Source organism: Tamandua tetradactyla, chromosome 6 (genome assembly GCF_023851605.1).
Source record: "Tamandua tetradactyla isolate mTamTet1 chromosome 6, mTamTet1.pri, whole genome shotgun sequence".
Lineage (NCBI taxonomy): Eukaryota > Metazoa > Chordata > Mammalia > Pilosa > Myrmecophagidae > Tamandua > Tamandua tetradactyla.
The window spans coordinates 64,443,641-64,467,472 of NC_135332.1; the positions used below are offsets into that span (position 1 = coordinate 64,443,641).

Below are 23,832 nucleotides of genomic sequence, written 5' to 3' on the forward strand. Positions count from 1 at the left end.
ATACATTTACATACTATATCTGCATGTATATAGTATTTCATGTAATAGGATTCATTATATAATTAATAAATTACTATAATATAACATGTATATATATAACGATAAGCTTACTTGAAGGATGTACAAAAACCTGGGAACGTTGATTGCTCCGGGGAGGCAAACTGGGTGGCTGGGGAACACGGGTGAGAAGAAAGTCCGTACTAAGATGCCTTTTGTGTTTGGTGCCATACAATTGTACCAATCAAAAAATAAATAAATTTGTATTTACAAAGAAATGCAAATAACAAAATGAAAAGTACAGTTTAATAATAAAATATTTCCCTTCAGGATACAGACTGTGCAACAGGACTAGATACAAAAACTCAAAAATGGACAGCACAATAATACCTAATTGTAAAGTAATCATGTTAAAACACTGAATAAAGCTGCATCTGAGCTATAGGTTTTTTTTTGTTTGTTTTTTTACTATTATTATTACTTTTATTTTTTTCTCTATATTAACATTCTATATCTTTTTCTGTTGTGTTGCTAGTTCTTCTAAACCGATGTAAATGTACTAAGAAATGATGATCATGCATCTATGTGATGATGTTAAGAATTACTGATTGCATATGTAGAATGGTATGATTTCTTAAAAAAAAAAATATTTCCCTTCAATTTACAGGATCAGTAAAACTGCTGCCAAAAATCCAGTCTATCAAATAATACCCAGACACCCAGCCTGGTCTCCACAGCCCTACCCCAGCTATTCCCAAGCTCTCCCTCCTCAGCTTTGTTTCTTATCACCCCCTTATAAACAGCTCAGCTTACCCAGCTGGTCTCCTTATTGCACCTGCAAATTACTGAGCCTTTCAGTCCCTTTGCTGGTGCTTACTACATTTTCTTGGTCAAAAATACCCCTCTCCCCTCTTTCTAGCAAAATTCTACGTTTCCTTTAAAGTCTTTAAAGTTTTCCTGACCATCCCACCCAAAGGGATCTTTCTCTTTTGCTTGCTGAAACGTCTTAGAATTCATGTTTGCTTACCATTTGCTGCCTGATTTTGGGGGGTAACTTGCAGTTTCAAGTCTCCAGATCTCCTCAACTCCTTTATAATATGTACTTGAGGGTAAGATTGAGCTCTCATTTTTCTTTGAACCCCCTCAGTGCCTCGTATGTAACAGACACTCAATAATACAGATTGATTAATTACCCTTTATCATTTGGTACCAAAAATATTCTCATTGCAGCCTTTCTTTCTAAGTAAATTCCTAGGCATCTATGTAAAAGCAACCTGGGTGGTTAAGTTTTCAGAGTAGTAGTATGATTTTGTTCAGAGACTTGGGAAAGACTCTTGGTTGCTTTACAAAACTGGAGAAAATCGGATTGCCCCACCTTGTGAGGAGGGGATCCAGGAACTAGGTTTTTATTTCAAATAATTGTCACAAAGTGGGAAGGGATCAAAGTATAGTTGCAGTGCATTCCAACTGGGTACTGTCTGTGGCTCCTTACATGTGTGAGTTTATTTATATAGTCTGCTGTAGGATCTTAGCACAGAAGCTTAGTAAGTAGCCTAAGCATTCTGCAAATTCAGGATAAGAACCCAGAACTTAATGTCCTCCATATTGTGTTGCCCCCAAATAGAACAAACAATGAACATTTAGGACAAATGCATCCCTGACAAAACATCCTACAAATAAGATATACTATAAGGGAGGAAGGAAATAGAAGGAAGGACATTGTGCTCCTTCAAAGTAGCTCATATCAGCCAGCAATTGTTCTCAATCCTGGGTGAACATCCGCCTCACCTGTGGAGCTTTGAAAAGTATGAATGGGAAGGGCATTCTGGTGTAACTCGTCTAGGCTAGGACTCAGGCACCAGTACATTTAAAAAAAAATTATCAAGGTGATTCTAATGTGCAAGCAGGGCTGAGAACCACTGAGGTAGAACAATCGAGTTCTATCTACCAGGTCCGTAGACCAGGTATTTCCTCAAGTCCAGTGGTTTTTCACATGTAGTCACCAGACCAGCAACATCACCATCATCTGGGAATGTGTGCAAAATGCCAATTGATGAGCCCTACCCAAGATTCACTGAATCAGAAATTCTGGGGGTGGGGTCCAGCAAACCATGGACTAAACCATCCAGATGGTTGTGATGTACAGAGTGTCCACCGCTTGCCACAGGGGAGGAGCCCTAACCTGAGCATCAGGAGACTTGAATTCAAGCCCAGTCTGGGCACCCACGAGCTGTTCCGGCCAATGGAAGACGAGCAAAGAGCAGGGACAGGCAGGTCACCAAAAAAGAAACTGAAAGAGCCAATGAAGATGTGAATAGAATGTTCAATCTCGCAATTGAGGAAAAACAAATGAAAATAATGAGATCCATTGTTAATCTATTATTGGCAAAGATGAAAAAGATTGGTATCAAGTGTGGCAGGAGGGGAGAAAAAACACTCTCATAAACTACTGGTGGGAGGACAAACCAGTACAACATGAGAAGAATGGGTTGGCAGTTGAATTAAAATAAAAAAAAATATGCATACCTCATGTCCAAGCAATTCCTCTTCTCAGCATCTTGGTTAGAGAAACACTTTGCACCAATGCATAAAGAGAAATTTGCAAAGATATTCACTGTGCTGTTGTTTGTAATGGGGGAAAAACTGGAAGCAACCTAAGTGCTCATCCATAGAGGAATGGCTGAGTATATAGCCTTACTATGGAATACTATGCAGCAGGTTAAAAGGATAAAGCTCTATATGTATGAATGTGGAACTTCCACCAAACATTGCAGATTTCAAAAAAGCAAGTTTCTGAAGAATATATACAACATGATACCATTTAGATTAAAAGGTACACACTTCAATGCTGTGTCTTTTCTCTGTGTGTAGACACATAATTATATAAATGCATAGAAAAATATAATTATTATCTCTGTAGGGCATAAGAGTAAGGGGAACAGATACGGAAAGGTGAGCAAAGAGACTTCAGCACTATCTATAAATTTTGAAATTTCTTATAAGATTCATGTTTCAAGTGTTTCTTGATCAGTAAAAATTGTCTCTGGATGTAATATAACAATTTAGTGATTCGTTATGATTTTTTGAGGGCCCTGAACCTCTGAAAATTGGGCGAATGTTTTATCCTCCCTGCCCCCCAAAACTCCACAAAGGCACACAAACTGTGTTCAATTTCAGAGAGTTTTTCAATACCCTGAAGCCCACCCATTGACCCCATGGGGCTTCTGAGCCCCAGGCTGGGAGCTTCTGGCCCACTTGATCTTTAAGGATTCTAAAAGGCTCCATGACCTCTTCTTCGTTGTACATCTCCCAGAGGAGTCATAATGTCTGAAAGCTATTTTTATGAGCGTCAGCAGCTCTTCTCCCTCAGATTAAATTTCTCCAGAAGGTAGATTTTCGCTGACATCTTAATACTGGGAAAAGGAGCAGATGATCCTTGAGGAGTGAGTGAATATAGCATATGGTTTGCTGAGCTGCAAACAGAAGCTGATCTGTGTCAAGGAAGCTTCAAGTGTTATGCATTTGCTTTTAGACATCACCAGGTTCTTTTTATAACTTTTGCGGTGTCATTCTTCCTTCACAGGCACACAGACCCTTTTCCAGTGTTTTCCACTTGGTTTTAAAATTAGATTTTTTTATTTTTTTTATTTTTTTGCTTTTATGGTTCTAATGAGGAAAAGGACAAGAAAAGGGGAGCTTTTCTCTTTAAAGTCGAAATTTAAATTCTATTCCACTTTAATCAATAGTCCTCTGCTATTCCAAAATGTTTGCAGAATGAACATTTCTGTTTTATTTTTATTCTACTTGAAGCTATCTTAAATGGCAGTCAGTCTCATAAAAGTGAAGTTCCTTGATAAATTATGCTTTGTTAAGTCCTTGAGCTACCAATAGGTTTATGGTCCTTCTTTACCAAGTTGGATCTTAATTGAGAAGTGCATTCCTTCGCCATGAATACCTTCCTTACAGGTCCCCTGGAAAAGCACTTTCCACCTCACCCCTCTGACCTAAATCAGTCCCCCATTGACCGTCAGGCCATGGCAGGTTTGGGAGAGCCGTGAGCAAGCTGACTCCAAATGGATTTATTTATCCTTTCTCGAGCCTCCCATTGATTTACTTACATTCTAAGTAGGAAAAAAGAAATCTGAAGATAGTATGATTTTCCTCCAGTAAGAAATGTAGGTGGTCATTCCTTTAAAACAAAAGAAAGGAAACATAAAACTATGGGTTTTATTCAGTAGGGGGCCAGTTGAGTATTCTTGAATGCTTTCTCCTCTTGGAGAATAATTTCTGCAGTTGGCATTGAAGGCTCTCCGTGGATTGGTCCAGCCTATTCGTGCAGGCTTATTTATCATCACTTGCTTCCATAAACATGTGTGTTCAGCCATCCTGGTGTCCTTTCCCTTATGAAATATCCCTCCTGCTTCTGAGTGGATATGGCCCTCCTGACCCACCCTCATATGGTCCCAAAGATGTTCATCTTTTTCTTACTTATCGTGTTACAAATACGCATCTAGATTTTTTTTCAGGAAGCGTTTGCTGAGTAATCCAGTTGCCTAGACAGTATAAACACTGTCTTTGAGTGTTTAGGAAACCTTGTCTCTTCCACTCATGAGATACTTGCTCTATGGAAGATTGTGTTGTATCTGCCCTCAACATATATGTCTTGTGCACATCCTATGTGCCGGCAGCTCTTGAGGTTCTGGGGATACAGTGGCAAACTCTGCAGACAAGACTTTGTTCCCATGGAGCTTATATTCAAGAGTAAAAAGACCAAATAAACAAGTTAACAAATGAATACAATAATTTCAAAGAGTGAAGAAAATAAAGTGATGTAATGAAGGAGGAGAGAGGAGAAACATTAGGTAAGATGCTTTGTGAAATTCTCTATGAGGAGAAAACATTTAGTGGAAATTCATATAATAGAAGATGCCAGTCATGCAAAGATAAAGGGAAAGAGCATTCCAAGCAGAAAGAACAGCAGATCCAAGGCCTTGAGGCAGAAAGAAGTTGGCATGTGGGTGATCAAAAGTTTCCTAGAGGTTATTTAAAAGATGTCTGCATTTCCATTACTGCATCTAGCACATAGTAAGGCAACCAGCCACTAGATTGTCAGCTCTGTGAGAGTAGATTCTATGCTATCTTGCTTTCCATGACAAGTAGAGTAATTGGCATTTCCTAGACACTGCAATTGATTGATAAATGAATAGATGGATTCTCATTGAGTAACTGAATGATTTATCTTTGGTCCAACAGCAGTTTTGCAGCACAGCCAGAATGGAACACCTTCATCTGCCTAAATGCTGGTCCATGCTGAGCCAGCCTCCTGTCAAAACCATCTCTCTGGTTTAGTGTCATCGTTCGTTCATTGAAATAATAACAGGGCTCCTTCTTTCCTTTTGGAGGAACATTGTACAGACAAGTGTGATCTCATATACAAAATGTTTGGAACTTTTGGAAGCTACTCAATAAATTCAGGCAATTCCTGTGGCATGGCTCAGTGAGTAGGAAGCCAATAGTCATTGTATATTCAATTTTGACCAAGCAACAGTGGGAATACAATGTGTTGATCGTTCCCTGGCATCACCCCTGTAGGATTCCCAAAGCTGGCACCTCTTTTAAACTTTTGGAATGTAGATAAAGCATTCCATCATATTAGCGGGCCACTATTTTACCTTCCCTACTACAGGGTTTATTGTTGTATTAATCCCAGGGCTCCTGTCTGGCCCTTCTCTTGCGTTCTTCCATGGAGAAGCCTATGTTACAATCATCCAAAATAATCTCTAGCTGAGTGGTGTTTTTAGCATTCGAAAGAGACTGTCCATTCATAGAAGCAATAATGTGGTAAGATCACTTTCCAAGAGCACCAAGTCTAATAAATAATTTAACCAAAAGGTTTGTAAAAAAAAATTGAACCCCCCCATAAAACCTTCCCACCTCAAAAAACAAACAAAAAACCAATACTTGAAGCTATAGGCCTGCTTTAGCTTTCAGTGGAAAGATAAGCACAAACTACTACTCTATATTTCTTTGAAATTGTTAAGTATAAATTTTTTTGGCATTATGGAGGTGAATTAGATATAGGGTTATAAAATAGTGGAGACAGTGGCCAACTCATTCGATATTGCCACACTCTTCTTCCATTGAAACCAGACATTCCAGTTCATCCTATCAAGAGCTCAAATGTTTTCTATGCACCCAGATGCTCTAGGTGTGAGAGTTCCTAAAAAGAATTCTCGGTTCTCACCTATTTCCAAACTCACTTTGCTGCTTTGACCACTGCTGATGGCTGCCCAGACGTGAATATTTGTATCAGGAACATCCATATGCTAAGGACTTGTCATGTGGCTCTTGAGCCAGGCTAAACCTTTGCTATGCTTGATTTTTGCATAGCTACAGATATCCTGGGCTGAGCATTTCTTAGCACACAACATGGTTGTTTTTGTTAGTCAACTTGATATATCAGATCTATCAATGACCTGCTGTAATGGCCAGAGTCTAATATTGTGTGTCTATTAATATATAACCAATAAGGGTGAGAAGAAGAGATAGAGTATAAAATAGCCGCATCTATACCCCCTGCCCAAGCCCCTCATTAAACCACCTCCCAATTACTATCTAAGAGGGCAATGCCTGGGATACAGTTTAAGCTTAGACAGATACATGTAAATGCCAGACCATAATTTAGCATACCCTTTTGCCAATTGAATTGGAAGCTGTTTTGGTGGTAGAATTGCCCACGTGTTGCCTGCTTCACAAGTCATATCCCCAAAGGACTGTCCAACCTGTTATATCAGAGGACCAATAATTCAGATTGCTTCAATGTCAGGCGATGGACATGCCACGGGTATAAGGACATTTCGAGGTCTTGCTGAAGGCTGATGGTGTAGAACTCAGTTTGGAATGAGCTGGTAACACCCCCTTAGCAGTTTCAAGAAGGGCACATGAAGAAGGATTATTATTTGCTAAGCATACTTCTAGCTGGGTTTGCTTATTTCTAGAAGAAGCAAGTTCCTCTCTTTCTCAAGTGCTCCTAGGACAGAATATTTGACTCTTGAAGACTGATGGGAAAATCTCCTTGAATCCTCCTGAATAAAAATCTTCCCATTAGACCCTTATGTGTCATCCAATCCAGTTTTCAGGGTATTGCTTCCATCTTGGACCACTTTCCATAAAAACAAAATTCACAATTAGGAGGCAAGAGAGAGGTGGCTGTTGCCCTGCAGGGTCTAGTGGGACAGACAGACATGAAAACAAACATCTACACAGCAACATGCTACTGGCTAAATCTGAAGGTCGAACAGTGTGGTGGGGACACAGTGGGGAGAAGGAAAGTCATTCTCGCAAGAAGACTAGGAAAGGCTTTCCTGAGGAGGGGATGACATAGGAGTTTATTCTTGAGAGAGGGGTTTGCCAGGCAGAGAAGGGAGAAAGGGCATTCATAGCAGGGAGATCACAGGAAAAAGGGCCTCTGAGTTTAGGAAAGCTTGGTAAATCTGGAGAAGAGTAACTAGCCCAAGGCAGCCAATATATAGTGAACGGCGAGAAGAGTGGGCGCAGAAGAATCTGGAGGGAAAGGTATCAGTGAAAGGTAGAGGACCTTCAGTTAGGCCAGTTCTGGACACTATAAAACAGATACAGACATAAGAAAAACCTGAGGGACTCTCCCACTCCTATTATGGAGACCCAGATAGCAGGATGTGGGAGATGTGGGGGGGAGGGGTGACAGACTTGAGTTTTTTCCTTAGCTCCAAAACGTACTATATTTGTGGTTTGGGCAAATTATTTACTCTCTCCAAACCCCATGTTTAGCATTTGTAAAATAGAGATGGATAAGAGTAGCACCTACCTCTTCTTTAAGAACACAAGGAGTAAATAAGAGTATGTATGTGAAGATTAATACAGTGACTTTATTAATGCAACGCATGTTAGGTACTTAACACATAATTGGCAACAATGCATGCCTAATAATACTATCTGATGTGGTTGATAATACATGTGATTGATAATGACAAACTTCCATGGATGAGGGTCAGAAAGAAGCCCAGGGTCAGGTGGATCTGCTGAGGTCAGGTTATCTACACCCTTGGTTTCTGAGAACAACCTGGGTGGACTTAACAGCTTTGGCTCCATCTCTCCGAGGTCAGCTTTGCAGTTGGGAGGACATGCCTGGCAAGCTCATTCTGTCCTCCAATTTCTTTCCTCCTGGGGATCAAGAAGGGGGAGGCCAAGCCTTGGATTATAAAGACATTCTTGCATCTCTCCATGTAAAGTGATCATGCCAAAGGCTCCTGGCACCAGGCAAGGGAGCCCTTCCCCTGTCCAGGGCTCCTTGTCCCCACACGATCCCTAAGGGGCCTGTTGATATTAGACCCCAGGGACCACTTTGAAAAGTCCTTGTTTCTTTCCCCAAATGTCTTGGTATGTTTAACAGCTGCCTGTCCAGTGGGAACTCTGTGTGTTCAGCTTCCTAGCATGGCCGTTGGCTCTCTACACAAGCCATTGTCCCAGGGAAGCCCATCCAAACAGTTTGGGTCAAGGCTGACGATGCTATTCTACTCCCAAATAAGCAGTTTTGGGGGGACAAGAGTGTTTACAATTGAGTAGAAGTAGAAAAGAAAGAAAGAAAAGCATGAAGGAAGGAAAGAGAGAGAAGGGAAAGAACTGCTCATCCAGGCAAGTCCCACCCCCAGTTTCTGAAGCTCTTCCCAGGTAGAGGTTAGCGGTAGTTCTTGTCTAAAATGTCTGTGCTCTTCTCCTGTTTCCTAAGTCTAGGGCAAAGTTGGATTTTAAAGTGAAAAATCTCAGGAGGGGACTGGGGCGATTCTGGAGAGATTTTTTTTTAAGTACCTAAGATGGCTGAATTGTTCTTAAAGTACAACGTTCTCATAAGGAATTCTGAGTCAACCTCCTGCTTTTACAGATGAAGCCTTCTGGGAAGTTGGCTGCCCCCGGTGCCCCAGGCAATGCTGAAATGTCCTTCCAAACAGGGACCCAGACAGCTGCAAGGCTCCAGTTACCCGAGAGGTGAGTGACACAGACACTTTGCCAGTTGAAGAAAGAGAAGGAGCAGGCTGAAGATAGTGAGAAGGACGATGGCAAAAGAAGGACAGTGACAGGAGGGTGGGGGGCAAGGAAGGAGTAAAGCAGGATGCAAGGCAGCTGTCAAGTGGCCTTGTGGAAAGAAAGTGGGTAGAACATCCTGTCTCTGACCGTACTCCGTGCTGTGCTTTAGTGGGCAAAGGCTGGTGTCCCACTTTGTACCTTGGAGTACGATTAGTGAATAACCAACTCAGATTGCACTTTGCCAGAAGCGGACCCGTTCCAGCCCATTCTTCCAATATCGTTAAGGGGCTCTAAGAGCCCTAAGGGCAAGCAACTCTTAGAAATGAAGCTAAGCTATCTGTGTGCCAGAGACAGAGTTTATCCTAAGCCTCTGATTCAGGATTCAAATATGTCTTAAGCTTTCCCGAGCAGTGAATTACAATGCATCCCCAGTAAAATGTTTTTATTTTTCCTTGTTTCTGCTCATTTGCATCTTCCATATTTTTCTGAAATGAGGGTGGATTGCTTTGGCAATAATACAGATGAAGTACTTTTAATTGTAAAAATGGAATTGATTAGAAAAGAATTCACAAAATAATTTATACAAGTTTTATAGAGAAAGAGGTGAATGGGTGGCTATCAAATTGTTGACTCTGGTTGACTCGTGGGGTGGGGTGAACCAGAGTTGGGAGATTGTCAACTTCAGCTATCTACATATTGCTTGACTTAGTAAAATGAATGTATACTACTTTTGTCATTTCTTTTGAAAAGTAAGGAAAAAAGAATTATTTTTTGGCCATGTGTTTTTTAAAAGAATCGTATTTGGCTATGTGTTGATTAGGTGAAATATCTTTAACTCACTATTTTTTTTAATTGTAAACAAATTGTATTTAATCGAACTTTATTTTCTTTACCCTTTAGCAAATCTCTTCTGCCAATTTTATGTGTCAGCCCACCTGAAAAAGTTTGAATTTTTCATTTGCACTTCAAGATGGAAAATATAGGCCTTTCTTTTACAAGCAAATGTCCCTACCAAATGAATTCACATATGTGTATGTTTGGTTCAGAGTACCAATAGTGTAAACAACTTTCTTTTTCATTTATGAAGTTTCACATTAATTGAAAAGTGTAGAAAATAATTTAAGGAATATCCATGACCCACCAACCATATTTAAAAAATGCCACTTTTCTATATTTGCTTTGGATCTTGAAAAATAATAACAATAATAAAATACAATTATCTCCTACCTTCATTTCAGAGGCTACTGTTTTCCTGAAGTTGGTATGTATCTTTCTGCCCACCTTTATTATGCATGTGTATACATCCACAAACAATATAGGATATTGTTTTGTATTTCCAAAACTGTACCAAAATAGTGTGGTACCATATATAGTTCTTTTATTGCTGTTGTTTTAATCAACGTTTTTTTTTTTTTAAAGCTTTATCCAAGTTGATGCATGTAGCTCTGGTTCATTCATTTTCATTGCAATGTAGCATTCCATTGGAGGACTCTACCATCATTTTTTTTTTTTACCTATTCTCTTATTGATGGACATTCGAGAAATTTCTAATTTTTCCTCTATTATAAAAAATGCTACATTGAAGATCCTTCTTTGCATCTTCTCATGGACTTGAAACAGAGTCCATCAAAGTGATATTCTTAGTAATGAAATTGCTGAGTCATTGGAAAACCTCTCTTTAAGAATGAGAGAGAAAGAGAAATGGAGAAAGCCTTAGGTTTCCTTCAGGATGATTGGCTTTACTATGGATTGCAGGCCATCTCATTTCACCTGAAGATGAATTCTTCAGCTCTTTTCACGTCTTTCTTTCCAAATTTGAAAATTGGTTGGGAAACCTCTAACTCAAGCCCTGAGTATGAAGAATTTCTTGGTCAGAACTCAAAGAACTAACTCATCCTGGAGTTGAACTGAAGAGGGGACCAGTGAATATGTTATTTTTTTTTCTCCTTTCTCTCAGAATATTGCATATCAATTTAGAATGTATTAAATAAGTTCTCAAGATTAATCAGCTTATTCGAAAAAGAAAGTCAATACTCTTGGTAAGTGGAATGACAAGTTAAAAATTCTGAATCTTTATGAAGCCAGACGGAAGGATGATTTCTTGTCTAAGCTCTGTGTCACTTTGTTAGCATCCGTGGTGGTGCTCTTACCTACTTCTAGGTCCATTTCATGTGTTTGCATCAGGAGATTTCAGGTGTGGATAGACTGCTTTGCTTTAATAGTCTGTTGGAACAGGTGACCTGTGGCCTTTCCAGAGAGATTTAAAAAAAATCAGTTCCCCTCCTTCTTTGCTCAAACCCTGCTATTAATCAGTCCCCCAAGGAGTAATAGACCCCATGGGATCAGTTGCTACCCAGCACTGTGGGAGTTACTGACAGTTTCTTCAACCCCACCTGTGAGCCTCTACTGGAAGTGGTCAGACAACACCTGCCCCAGGTATTCCCAGGGCTTTAGGAATACCGCAGCCCTATGCATCCCAAGGAAGAATACTTGTACTAGACACGCTATGCAATATGAACTGAGTTGGCCTATTGCTAGATCAAGAACTTTAATAGTTAATTTTTAGGTGTTTTCCACTGATTTTATTGTCAAGGACAAGGCTAAATAAAGCACTTAAGTTTTTAAAAAATCAGTCATTTTAAATAAAAATATTAACTCTGTAGAAATGCACGTGGCTGTGGCAAATATTACATAGATGGTATGTAAGTGACTGCAGTTAAGGAGGCATTGCCTGAGCCAACTGTGTCCCTTAAAGTACTGTAAGTCGCTGAATTTATATGAGTGTTACTCTCAAAGGAGTGTTACTTTGGGCAGGTCCTTTCACTTTGTTGCGTCCATTTTACCCACCTAGAAAATCCAGGGGTTGGACTAGATCAGTGATTCCCGCCCTCCCTTCGTATTTGAATCACTGGGCAATTAAAAACCATACCAATGCCTGGGATCATCTCCAGATCAATTAAATCAACCTCTCTAGGGGTTGCACCAGGCATCAGTATCTTTAAAAATCCCCCCAGATGATTGTATAGTACTGGTAGGGTTAAGGACTACAGTATATGACAATCTCTGAGATTTCTCCCAGATCTAAGAGAAATTGATTTTCTAATTCCACAAATAGACTACACATGTGAAGTACTGATTCAGACTGGTGGAGGAGGCTTATTGCCTTGTTCAGGCTCAGCCACAGCACATGATATATTTAACCACTGTCCAGGTTTGAGTCACCACTGGTCTGGGAGCTCCCTGAGGGCAGGTCTGTGCCCTCCTTTATCTGGGTTTTACCTGAACTTACTGCAGTACTTGGTATACAGTAGGTGCTTAATAAATGTTGGATGGACAAATGAAAGATTGAAGTCCAGAAACTTGATTTTATTTAGTCATCTAGCTCATTCAGATGTATGTGACTCTGCCAGTATGGATCAGAAATTGTTCCATACTAATAAAACTCACAAGAGACTGAGTTTTCTATAGAATTCCTGTTGGTTAGTTTCCAAAGAAAGCTCTTCTGAGTCTCAGAAGGGAAATCTGTTTTTGATCCAGATTGTTCTCTTCCTGGCAGTGAGATCAAAATGTCACCTGGTGAGGCCAAAACAAGAGTTGAATATTTTTTCTGTGTTATTTCTATCAAGCTCTGATGACCTGATGACTTGGCTTCCTTATCTTTAAGAATATTTTTCTGTAAAGGGTCAGGATCAATCATCCAAAATCAGAGTGCCTGTTGAATCTACTAGTGATGTGAAGATATATTTTTATTTTCCAGTTTCCCCTTTTCAAGCATTCATGTAGACCACCACCCTGCAATGTACACTCATCATCCCAACACGCGGCTTCCTGTATCAGATGGTCTTGAGTTCAGTGGCTTGCTAATGACATATTCAGGAGAGGCGCTTTAATCTCCTTAGTAAGGTCACTCCAAATCACTTTGCAAGATGAGTTACTTCTGGAAAACTGTCCTGTCGACAGCTAATCCCATCCTTCTTGAAGGCTTGGCTTACGGAGATGGCATCTGCTGACCTTAGGCTTTGGGAGCCATCTTATTTTGAGGGCTGTAGCACCTTGTCCAATGTCTACAATTACCATGACTAAAAATACTTTGGAGTTGAAGGATCTTCAAGGGGACTTTGTAACTTGGACTCCATTCCTTGGGTTTTGCTACTATGCCTCAAGGTACCGTCTTGTTACTGTATTAAGCTGCATGACATTGTAACTGCTAAACCAGTATTCCACTTTACAGCTGCTTGGAAACCAGTCTTTATGTTGAGCCTTGGGCTTATGTTGCCTTTTCTCTCGAGATGTATCTGATTCGATGTTGCCTGTGATTTTGCTTACACCACTGTCACCACTTACCTGCCATACACAGCATTAACCATCCTTCTTATGCACCATGCCAAAGCTTCCTTTTTCTCACTTAAATTTAAGTTATTTAAGTTTCCATCCATGTGTATCAGCCCTACACCTGCTCCTACTTGCCATCTCCACTTCCCAACCCCAATATTATGTCCTGGGAGCTTCCATCTATGTTCAGACCAGAGGAACAGAGAAGTATTTGTGTTGCATAGGTGCTGGTGTTTGTCTAGAGAAGGGAAAAGGATGGAACATGCCTGTGGGCCGCAGGTACAGAATTGAACTGTGCATGAGTTTCTACATTGACCTGATGTGAGTGTCTCTCAGTCATGGCATGTGCCAATAAATTGCCAACCCCTGATTTCAGGCATACATTTTCCAGGCTTCCTGTCCTCCTCTATTTTTTAGTGTGCTTAACTAAAAGGAAGTACTTCCACTATATGTAAACCTGAAGTAACCTTGAGGACTTGTTCTTACCTTAAGGATGCACTTCATTTTAATTAATTTACATTTTTCCTCTTAACTCTTAATCTAACTAGATGATGGGGGGAGAACACACACACACGTGTGTGTGTGTGTGAAAGAGATAGAGGGAGAAAGGAAGGAAGGGAGGGAGAGAATTCACAAACATTTATGGAAAAACTGATAACAGTTGCTACTTTAGAAAGGAAGACTGATGAGTTGGGGTAGAAGGAAACTTTTTACTTTTAAAACCTTTTGTGGATATATTTCTATTAAGTTGAGGGGATATTTTGTATCTTTTCTGTAAACTTTTAATTTCCGGAATTGAACCAGGTGAGTTTGTAGAAATACCTCATTCACCTCGTTGCCTGAGAATAAATGTTTTCTATGCTGTGGATTCTCCTGGTAAAGTCGTCTAATCCCTCTATATGGTTGAAGTTAAGAGGGATTCTAATGGAATATTTACAAGTTGTAGGACTTTCTATTTGTTTCTGTTTTTTATGGCTTTAATGAGATATATTTCACATACCATCACACTCACCCATTTTTATGTTTTTAGTACATTCCCAGAGATGTGCAGCCAACCCCACAATCTAATTTTGGGACAGCTCAACACCCCAGGAAGAAACCCCATACCCATCAGTAGTCATTCCCCAGTCCCACTCCTACTGGCCCCTGGCACCCAATAATCTATTTCTGTCTCTATGGATTTGCCTATTCTGGACATTTCACATAAATTGTGTCATATGATATGTGGTCTTTTGAGACCTGCCTATCCTCTAAACAAGTGCAGTTAATAGTATTTTACCTTTTCTTGATAATGTAGGGTTATTATTGCTGGCTGTAGGCCACACTTATGATGACCTCAAGAAATATCAAGGCAGGGGACCGGTGACACTAGATTCCATAGCCCATTCAGATGTATGTGACTCTGCCAGGGTTCTGTTGTGGAACCATCAGAGATTTTCTGAGTACCTTGTTTTACAACCTTAGCTCCTAGTCTAACCATCACTTCCTTTGTGGTCCCCCAATTTTTTCCAAGCTGGGCCGTTAGATCAGGCCTGAGGTCTCATGCCTCCTCTCCACCCAGGCTCATAATAACACAATCAACCGTGAGCCTCTTTTCTCTGTCCTCTGGGGTGGTTAAACAGGCTGAAATTTTCCCTGTTTCTATCACTATCTTGAGCATCTTGTGTCATTCAAACAGCTAAATTCCATTTTAGCCATAAATCCTCCACAAATATTTTATAATCTTCCTGGTTTAAGCAGTGTTACACCCTTTGATTCCTTGTATCCTTCCTCTCCCCTTTCTTAAAATAGTCTGTAGTCCACACGTCAGTATCCTTATCGGCTTCCCTTTTTCTAAAATTGTATCATTGAAAAAGAGCATGTATTTTATTTCCCTTGACGGTGTGCATCATCAAAACATTCCTAAATGCTAACCCCCAGGCGAGACGGGGCAGGGCAGCCCCTAAGGCGGATGGGGCACAATCTGTCAAGTCCAAGAACATTTGAACATCTGACATGGAGAGGGGATATTTGACATCTGAACTGTGCTGGAAAGTAGCATCTCTGTGCGTATTTTCTTTACCTCTTGGTAGGACTGGGGTATAGGAGAAGGAGTCTAATTTAGAGCATTGTCAAGGGTCTGGGCCAGACTTTCTTAGGAGGTCTTTGAGATTTGAGACCATTTAGCAGGAAGAGAGTTGGTGCACTTCCAAATTTGGCCAGGGAACAGGGCGGAGTACATTATGGGAATCTGTGATTTGGGGGCTCTTCATCATATATCCGCCATCAGGATAGGCCCAGAAGTTTGTGGGCATTCTGTTTGAGACCTGTCCTGGGTTTTTCTGAATCCTGGGAGAACCAAGAAAATTCCGTCTGTAACTGGGAAGCCAACTCTTCAATGAACCTAACTTGGTCCAGGGAAGGGATGACAGGTCACATGGTGCCTGGCCTACAGCAGGCGCTGGGTGAATATCTGTGGCATGAACAAATCTCTTATGTGGGGCCCAAGCAATTGGTAGCGACCATCTGGCATGCGATGCTGAGAAAGAGTCTCTGGTCGGGCTCGACGGGAAGATGTATTTATGATGGTTCAGTCATGGTACAGGGGAGCGAGTAGAGAAAAAGCACATTGTATGTGCAGGACTCAACGTGGGAAGCTAGATCAAAATCAGAGCTTTCAGACCTTGAAGTGGCCCTAAACTATACCAGAAAAGATTTGGGTGCATCCACCACTGGTATCAGGTGGACTGTGCTGAGCTCAGACCTGCCACCCCCAGACTCAATCAAAGGTGATTGGAATGGAGGCGGTCTCTGCAGCGTTGGCTGAGGACTCTGAAGCCATCCCTCTCATAAGTGACCTGGCACTGCCCTCTGGTGGGCCCTTCATCAAATGCACCTTGATTAAAAGGATTCACTTGGAAGCCTCTTTTATTTACAGCTGGCCGTTGGAGCTTTGGGACTAATCTTGTTAACCCACATGGACCTGATCTTGAGTGATGTGAGTATAATAAGCAGGAAAAGCTCAACGTACCCCAGGCCTCTGTCTGATTCCACCAATAGTCTCAGACAATTCGGTTAGCCTTTAAGAACTCCATTTATTACCTAGCAGGCACCGTGCTAGGCCCCTTCTTTGTGCCATATCATTAACCCTCTAGGGTAGATACTTCAGCTATTCACATGTTACAGATGAGGAAACTGAGGCTCAGAGAGGAAGATGATGGTCTAGCACTTGCTGCAAGACCTGGATGTTCAGTTCTGGTGTCACCAACCCATTAACAGTAGTACCCCCAGGACAGTGGCTACAAAAGGAGAATGGAGGGAGGCTGGGGGAACTCATACATCTATTTCACTTTTTACAAATCTATTTTATAATGAACATATACCACTTCTCTGTTTAAATATACTAAACTCTGGTGTTGGCATCTGATGAAAGGATCTAGCATATCCAGAGTAGGACAGATAGGAAGGAGGGGACAGCAAAGAGTTGAAACAAATGGGAGTAGAGGACATGGTTTTATAGGGGGAGAGTAGATTTATTATGTGTCTGTCTCCAGCTTGCAGAGCCAGTGCCAGGGGAGCAGAATTCTCAGGGTGGGTCTCAGCTGCACATCAGACATCTTGCTAACCAGTAGGTTCTACCCTGCCAGCAGAATTGGTGGCCTGAGTTGGGTAGAACAACTTTGGAAGGGCTGGGGGAGAGGGCGGTCCCTGGGAAGCTTAGAGAAAATCACGGGTGGGTAGAGGATTGGGCTCCAAAGCCTCAAAGCTTCTGATGTCTGTCCATCTCTATCTGATTGTACCAGTAGGTGGCAGTACCTACACTAGCCTGTAGGTGGCGACCTTGGTTCGATGGGGCTGTAGCCTGGTTTCCGTCCCCTGGTTCTGGCCCCTGGCTGCGTATTGTTTCCACCTGGGGAGGTTTAAAATCTCTGACGCTTAAGATCGCACCCCCTAGAAGTTGTTATTTAATTGGCCTTGGGTGTGGCCCGGACACTGTGGGTTTTGAAAGCTCCCCAGGTGGTTCTAAGCGATTGACTTGACCTTGGCACGTCTGCCCGTCAGTGGGCAGCTTGTTTCGCTTTCTCCTCTTTCACTCTATTCTCAGGAGCCCAGGCTCACAGAAAGAAACTGGAAAGAGACGTCACCAGAGGCTATAAAGGATGCCAAGTCGTTGAGGAAGAGGAAATTAAGAGTTCCCTCCTTAAACAAGAGGAAGAGAAGAAACAGGAGCCCAAGCAATAAAGGAGCGATGGGCGCCGAAGTCCTTCAGGAAATGAATTAAATCAAGACATACTGAGGCGGCGGAGGGGCAGGTTGATACGCTGGACCTGGGCACCAGAGGTTCCTCTCGTGTAATAGCAGGAGCCTCCGCTGGTGACCAGTGGTGTCAGTGCTGGAATTCAGGACTTCGGGGAGCCTGGCGACAGGGGCTGGCGGAAGCTGATTCCCAGGGGGAATGAGGTGCCTCCTGAGGCAGGACTCATCCCGAGGGAAAAAGGGCTCCTTCCCAGTGCCAGGGAACTGGCCTGGCCCAAAGCCTCCGTCTCTGGACCTGGTGGCTGCCCTTAGATCTGCCCCAGTCAGCGCCTGGGTCTCAGAGAGAAAGGGCCATCCACGACAGCAGGAACAGCTGTTTCCAAAACCCTTAAAGAAACTGGGGCACACACCGCGCTGCTCCCGGCCGGGCCATAACCCCGGTGAGGCGAATTGTGTGCTGCCTCTCCTCAGGCATAGAATTTAAAGGGGTACCCAAAAAAACCCAATCATCAAGATAAATATTTTAATGCAATACTTTTAAAAAGGCAAAATCAATGCCAAAAAAAAAACCTACGGTGAACAAAATGTCAGCATTTAAAATCAAGATGGGATCAGTACCATTTTTTTTTACCCTTTTCCTCAGCCTCCAACCACGAATGGCACAGCACTGCTCGGGACTTCTCTACTGAAGTTTCAGCAAAGTAGAAGGCTTTTGCCCAGCACTTTGCAGACAGCCATGGGCTTTGGCCGCCTGGAGCTTCAGCACGTCTCTCGAGGCTGGGCTGGGGAAGCGCACTCGCGCCACCTAGAGGCAGCCAAGGGGCGGTGCCAGCGAGCGAGCTCTTCCAGGAAGGATTTGTTACCAGCCCCCTGCGATACTACTTGGGAACTTTTAAAAGCAGTAGTTGAGGCAGGGGTGGGAGAGGTGCGGCGGGGAGACTATGAACAGCTGGGGTAAGGAGGTAGGGAAACGCGGATTACTGCGGTTCTGACTTTGTTTAGTTCCTGCAGCCTGGGTTTTAGCACTACCGTCAGCAGGCGGGGTGACCTTGAACCAGCCACTCTTCCCCTATGTCCTCATCTATGACATAAAAGGACCTGCATAGACACTTTAGTCTTCAGCATCTTGGCCCAAGTCTCCAATTCCGGGGACCGTCATGCGGAGACTGTTTGAGTGGCCGTGGCAGGAGCAGCTCCCCTGTCAGGACACATCTCCGTGGAAGGAGAGGGAGAGAGGAGAGGGATCTCTCCCTTGGGCTTTGAATGATGCCACCCAGCTTCCGTGGCGTGGCTTTTATTGGAAATTTGATGGCAATTACAGTCTGTACCAAGCAATTTAGAACTTAAATAGTTATGTTGATAATTCATAGAGTCTTCAGCACCCAGTGTGGGCAAATAGGAGTGTGTGGGTGCCCAAGTAACTTAATAAGAGGAGAGAACAGCTAAACTGAGAAGTTTCACTCAGGTGTTTCTAGAAAGTTGTCAAACATGCAGAGTCTCTGGCCCACTCTAGATCTATGCAATCAGAAACTAAGGGGTGAGGCCCAGCAATCTGGGTTTAGAATTGCATAAGGGAACCTCTAAATGCAGACTCCCAGGTCTCCAACCCAAACCCTCTAGAATCGAATGCTATATTTTAAAAAATTACCCCAGAATGTTCTGGTGCTCAGGTAGGCTCTGGAACCCTTGGGATAGCTCAGCTCTCTCATTTTTTAGGGAAGGAACCTGAAATCTAAAGCGTGAGCTGCCCAAGATTATAAAAGAAACTGGAAGCAAAGTTTAGACTAGAACCCAGATTCTCATTCCTAATGCAGTGTTTTCTCGGTGAGTATATCTAAAGTCTGTGTGTGCAATTTTGAAAATAGAAGATTTGGGGGATAGGAACTGTGTCACACAGATTGGCAAAGCAGTAAGTCACAACTACTCAGGCAGAGTAGAGGGAATCAAAAGTGCCCCCCGGTGTACGGTGCAAAGGATGAGGGGTGGGGAGGATCACAGACGCCCTGAGGTTTGTTGGAGGTGGCTGGGGTGGGAGGTAGCAAAGAAGAGCCCCGTTTGTCTGGATGGGTTGGGGGCGTGCAGGCAGTCAGGCTGAAGAGGCCCCCCGAGCAGTGATCTGAGATGTGTGTGGACTCAACTGAGAGGCAAAGGGGGCACTGGTAGAGCAAGGACAGAGCAAAGTTCTGTTACAGATAGGCCCGCCTAAGGCCACCCATCTTTTCCCCACCCTTCCTCTGAGCCCACCTGGGGGAGGCGGGGGTCAGAGAGAGGGCACCAGCAGGGCTGCCCCCAAACCTGGAATCAGTGCCTCAGCAACGAAGGATCCCCAAACATCTGAGCCCTAAAACAGTTCCACATGCTGGGATTCAAATTCCTGACTCTGAGCCCAGAGATATTTCCACCAACCAAGGAGGCATTAAGTCATATCAACTGATTTGAATGGACCTGTCTGTGATGTTGGTTGCCTTGAGCCCTGTGCTCTCTTTGGAACAACACGGCTTGTGAAGCATGTGTACCTTAGATCTTCATGTAGCCAGCCTTGAAAATCCCAGAAGAGGTGTCACAAAATGCCAGAAGAGCTCTGTCAAATGGCTTCTTCCTTTTTTCTGTAATGTTTAATGTGCAAGCTGCTTCTTTTTGTCTTTTAAAATGTAGACCTACTATTAGTATTGCCTTATAGGGATGACTAGATCTACCAAAAAGAAAAAAAAAAATTCCATGTTGACTTTTCAATGAATCAAAAGAATTGGGTTGCTCAGGGTTCCGATGTCAAACAGGATTTGCTCGAAGAAGGATGGGGGCAGGGAGCCAAGGCTGGTGTGAGCCTTGCCTGTGAGCTCAGAGCCCTGGGGTTGGACCCTGGAGATAGCCCTGGGCCCAGGGTCAGGAATCTGGATCCTAGCATGTGGCGCTGTTCTGGGGCACAGAGGCCTGGGGCTCCTTCATTGCAGATGGCACTGATGCCAGGTTTGGGCGCAGCCCCACCGGTGCCATCACCCTGCCCCCTGCCCCGCAAGGTGGGCCTAGAGAAAGAAACCGGTGGCCCGGGGACGCCCTATTTAAGGCTCCTTCTGATTGCCACAGAACCTTCTGGGGCCGCAGCTGAAGTGCTGATCTTCCCAAAGGCAATGACACTTCTTCTGCCATCTCGCAGGACACCTCTCCAGGTGAGAATGAGCCCCACGGGGCTGTGTACTGTCAACCGCAGGACAGCCTCTGCGGCCACATCGGATGTAACCGGTATGGGTTTATTGGTGGAAGACACTGTTGTGTTTTGGCATTTTCCACGAGACAGAAAGCAAGTCACTTAAAAAGGGAAAAACTCATGTCCTTTTCATTTCATCTCCAACCAGGGGCTGTTGTGTCTGAAGGCTGAAGGCCCTTGCCTGCCTTGTAGATGGTGGAAATTATGGAGATCGTGCCCATCAGAAAAGTGCCCAGACGGTGCCTGCTGTGGCACAGGCGTGGTCTCCACAAGCAGTTGTTATCGCTGCTCATTCAGCAGCACGGTAAGAGGCCAGACTTCAAGCTTTGGGAGTGGTAAGAAAGGGACCCATTGCCCTCTGCCTCCCTACCCACTTCCCTGATTTGGCTTCTCACTGAGGGGGATGTGGATGGTGAGGAGAATGTGGATTTCATCCTTCAATCAGCCAAGGATAGGAAGCATAGGCTCACCTCCCAAACCTGCAAGACACCCTGATTTAGCCTGCAGGAAGGAGCCGAGACATCCATCCGCTCTGCAGGCCACAGGCTGATAGGCCCCCTCAGAGGACCAAAAAGAAGATTTCATGCTTCTGGCTGAAGGCACCGAATTGGAGGACTGGCTTTTGCCCCTGGGAACAATGCCAGCATGCCCTCAAAATAACCCCCCAACTGGTATGGCTTCTTCTTCAGGTCTCAACACCTGTTGCCCAGGAGATAGAAACCCCAGGCCCAAAATAGGTGCAGCTGCTGTGGATGCTAATCCTGCCCAGGGCTGAGGCTGGGCCATATTTGGGAATGTGTGTCTCTCCCCATGCACTGGGCCTTGGGACCAGAAGACTTATTTCTCTCCTCTCTCCCTTTTCCTGCTCTGGCTTTCTCCGGGATTGTGCAGGAACAAGCACAGATCTGAAACCTCCAGAAACAAAGCTTGGGAGAGATGGAGGCTCTTGCCCAGGGGTCCCCAAGCTGGTGGATTTCTCTCTTCACAGGGCAGCAGCCCTTCTCCAACGGCCTGTTCTCTGACACCTGATTCTCTCTGCAGGCTTATGAGCCCGTGTGTGCTGCCAACAGCTGTGCCCACACCCATTGTTTCAGAAAGCCAAGAGAATCAAGTTCATGGTGAGGATTGCTCACATGTGTGTAAAGAACCACTTCTGGGTTATTAATCCCTCTCCATTACTGATAGGCAGAGGCAGAAAATAAGTCTAGAAAGAATTTTTTTTCCTCAAGGACCCACAGATTCCCCCACCACTTTACTTATCCTACTAGGAGAAATTCAGTTCAGCACATGCATTGAGCACCTGCTGTATACAAGGCACTGTGCTCATTGCTAAAAGGACTGATTGACTTTTATTTGGTCTCTGATTATGAAACTGTGTCACCTGTCACCTTTCTCAGTTCCCTACTTCCTTTATGCTTGTGTATTTGTTTTCTTTTTTCCTGATTTTGGGGGTATTTGTATTTCCTATACTGTCCTTGAAGTCAGGGGCTTTGTCTCATTTATCTCTGTATCTCCGGGTCACCCAGTAACCGTATGTCATGACAACTGTCCATTTTCTTTTTCTCAGCTGCCCTTCCCCTCTGTAAGCTGGTGCCATGGTTTCCGATGAAGGTGTCCTAAGGGTGTCTGTCACCCGCTCTCCCTAAGTCTCCCCAGGGTTCCTGAACAAGGGCTCTGTCTCGTCTGGTTTAACATGGAGAAGGCCCATACATATCCGGGAGTTGGGCCTCCTTGCTCCTCACTGCCACGGAAAGCATGAAGCATCTTGGCTAAAAATAACCACTGGAGCCATCCCGGCCCCTGGCTCATGAGGGCCTGCAGCTGGGGCGTGGGAGCCTCTGGAATGTCTCAGCATTGCTGAGGGTAACCGGACGCCTGCCTGGCTCCAGCAAGCAGCCTCACGAACTCTCAGCCTCAGCTGTTTTTAGAAATGGGATTACTGGCAGGGGTGTAAACAGACCTCCGTGTGCTGAGTGGCTTCCTTACCCCACATTCCTAGGCACACTTAGCTCTACTAAAGCCCCCCAGCTGTCAGGATGATCCAGGCTTGGAGAAATTAAAGGTTGCCTCACCAACTGGTGGAAGGCTGCAAACAGCAACCAATTTTGCCCCCTGTAAGGACATATGACTCCTGTTAGAAGTCATGCCCCTCCCAGGTCCTTAAGGGGGTATCTGCCAATCATAAATCAAGATCTCATCTTTTCCAAATAAAGGAGTCTACAGTACTAGTATGCTTTCCCTTTATAGTTCACAGATCCTTTTTTTTTTCATCCTATGGTTGAACATGCATCTTTGGTGTAATTTGAAAATTACAAAAGGTAATAAAAAATAGAAATCCCCTTAGATTTGAGGCTCAGTAAAGAACTCAGGAAGCCAGAGGTTTCTGGATAGCGTGAGGAGTACAGTGGTCGGGCGAATACATCCCATGCCCTCAAACCAGGAAAAATAGTAAAAAGATGAAAGGGAGGCTATTTAGAAAAGGAAATGTAATCAGAGATGACCCTAAATTTGGAGATTTGGGGATCACACCAAGGTAAATCAACTGGAAGAGGAGGTACCTGTCACCATTTCTTGCCATCCTCTTTTGGGTTCACGTACGAAAGGGTTGGTGGAGAGCACAAATGAGCTAAAGACCACTCACGTGTCTTCTGAGTGAGCAGATGGACTATCTCAGGGCAGACTCTGAGGACAGGACCGGCTAAGTTAGGGGCTAGATGAGATTTCCAATGGAACCTCTGAGGGAGGTTAACCAAAATGGTCAAAGAAAAGTTGACGCTTTGGGTTTTACCAGCCAAGTTCTAATGCACATTTTTTGCGTTGTTCCATTTTCTCACGACATTCCTCATGCCCTGTTAGACCTGGGACCCAGAGAGCATCCCAGCTCTGCCATTTTGACCTTGAGCAGGTTCCTATTTCAGTTGCTTCTTCATCCGTAAAGCATGCTTATTGCTGAGTTGTTATAAAGATGACATGAAATAATGTGTGCTAAGTGCACATGG

General features: G+C 43.6%; 1 protein-coding gene across 12 annotated transcripts in view; it reads left to right on the forward strand.

Annotated features, from left to right (window-relative positions):
• LOC143688250 (uncharacterized) overlaps positions 1-23,058 on the forward strand; it is a 298,694-nt gene extending 275,636 nt beyond the window's left edge. For 7 of the 12 annotated variants that reach the window (XR_013177902.1, XR_013177903.1, XR_013177901.1 and 4 more), the window contains 6 exons: positions 8,918-9,021; positions 19,345-19,452; positions 20,713-20,795; positions 20,982-21,137; positions 21,875-21,951; positions 22,401-23,058. Coding sequence is in view for 9 of the 12 variants with exons in the window: in XM_077165983.1 (XP_077022098.1) it covers positions 19,437-19,452; positions 20,713-20,795; positions 20,982-21,137; positions 21,875-21,951; positions 22,401-22,419 (351 nt within the window). In the remaining 3 variants the exon portion in view is untranslated. The other 5 variants (XM_077165988.1, XM_077165989.1, XM_077165985.1 and 2 more) reach the window with 4 other exon arrangements.
• The last annotated feature ends 774 nt before the right edge of the window (positions 23,059-23,832 follow it).